Source organism: Naegleria gruberi (genome assembly GCF_000004985.1).
Source record: "Naegleria gruberi genomic scaffold NAEGRscaffold_1005, whole genome shotgun sequence".
Lineage (NCBI taxonomy): Eukaryota > Heterolobosea > Eutetramitea > Acrasida > Naegleriidae > Naegleria > Naegleria gruberi.
This window is the reverse complement of record NW_003162756.1, coordinates 1-1,466: the sequence shown is the minus strand read 5'-3', so window position 1 is coordinate 1,466 and position 1,466 is coordinate 1. Positions and strand designations below refer to the sequence as shown.

The following is a 1,466-nucleotide window of genomic DNA, read 5'->3' as shown; positions in this document are numbered from 1 at the left end:
CATGATTCGATTGTTGAATTGAAATTTGACAAAAATCCATCATCTTGTGNTTTGGGTGTGAAATCTGTGGTTGACTCGCTGTTTCTAATGAAGAATTTAACTAAATTGAGTTTAAATCATTATGAAATGTCTCGATTTGGATTTAAACATTATTTCAGATTGGAAATGGAGTGAAAAAAATTAGTCAATTGAAAAATTTAACTGAACTCGATTTGAGTATGACAAGAATAATGGACTATGAATTGGAAATGATTGCAACCATGAAACAATTGAGAAAACTAAATATTTCTGAAACTAATCTTACCGAAAGTGGGCTAAAGTGGTCAGTAGAATGACACAATTGACCAATCTTGACATTAGTTGCAATAACAAATTTAATGGAACTCCTTTAGCAGAAATCATTAGTAGAATGACAAATCTGAAAGAACTTGCTTTCAGATTTAGTGGTTTGGATAGGGAAGGACTATTATGGATATTGGAAATGAAACAATTAACTAGTCTTGATATTTATGGACATTTATTTGATTCGAATGTGGAAGAATTAATTTATAATAATCTGAAACAATTAGTAAAGCTCAATATTAAGGAAAAACCACCATTGAATGAGCATGTCATTCCTCTAAATTATTCCTTTTCATGGTAATAATCATTATCATCATTTTGAACCTCTTTTCTCATTTCCAATAAACACTTTCAATCTTCTTTCACAAACTAAACTCTTGATTGTAAAGAAAATTGCAATTTTTTATGAAATGAACTTGTGAATGCCAAGTTCATCTTTTAAAAACTCAAAAAAATTGTCGTTGTTTGATTTGATAGTTGAATTGCTCAACAATTGAAACAATCAGAGAGTGATAGAGAGAGATGGGTTTATTGGATTATTTTAAGGTCAAATCGAGTGATGAGAAGGAGGATGATTCCTCAACAGCAATTAAACTTCCTAACCACAATAACATGAACCAATCGGAAGATGTGCATAGAATACATGATTCCGAAGATGATGATGAAGATGATGGATATGGAGTTTATGATGAGGTGAAGGAAATTTGTAAAATTGATGAGAAAATTCTTAAAGATCCAATTCAATTTATGGAAATTTTGCAAGTGGTAAGGGATTCAGTGTTGGATTATTTTGCATTGCATGAATTGGTGGAATTGCAGTTGAGTTGTAAATATTTTAATGAGATGGTGGATTTGTTTATTGTAACGAGAAGTGCAGTGTGGTGGTCTGCTTGTTGGAGGAGAACTTTCAATTACATGTATGGAGGCGAGGCAGTTAATAATCGAATAAGATTTGGGTCTATTCATTCCCATACTGAGAATACTTCAACATTCAATCATTTTTATGCCTCGTCATTATCAATTGAGGAGGAAATGAAACTATTTCCATTCGTGCTGGAAGGTAGTGAGGAGGAGGTTGCACTGGTGAAGGAGGAAGAAGAAAAAGCTGCAGCTCAACTCANACT

The 1,466-nt window shown here is 32.4% G+C and overlaps 1 protein-coding gene across 1 annotated transcript; it reads left to right on the top strand.

The window, feature by feature from the left end:
• Window positions 1–331: 331 nt before the first annotated feature.
• NAEGRDRAFT_77053 (uncharacterized protein) lies at window positions 332–643 on the top strand (the record flags this gene model as incomplete). Its single annotated transcript, XM_002667991.1, has 1 exon — window positions 332–643. The coding sequence occupies one exon, from the start codon at window positions 332–334 to the stop codon at window positions 641–643; it is 312 nt and encodes a 103-aa protein (XP_002668037.1).
• Between the last annotated feature and the right edge of the window lie 823 nt (window positions 644–1,466).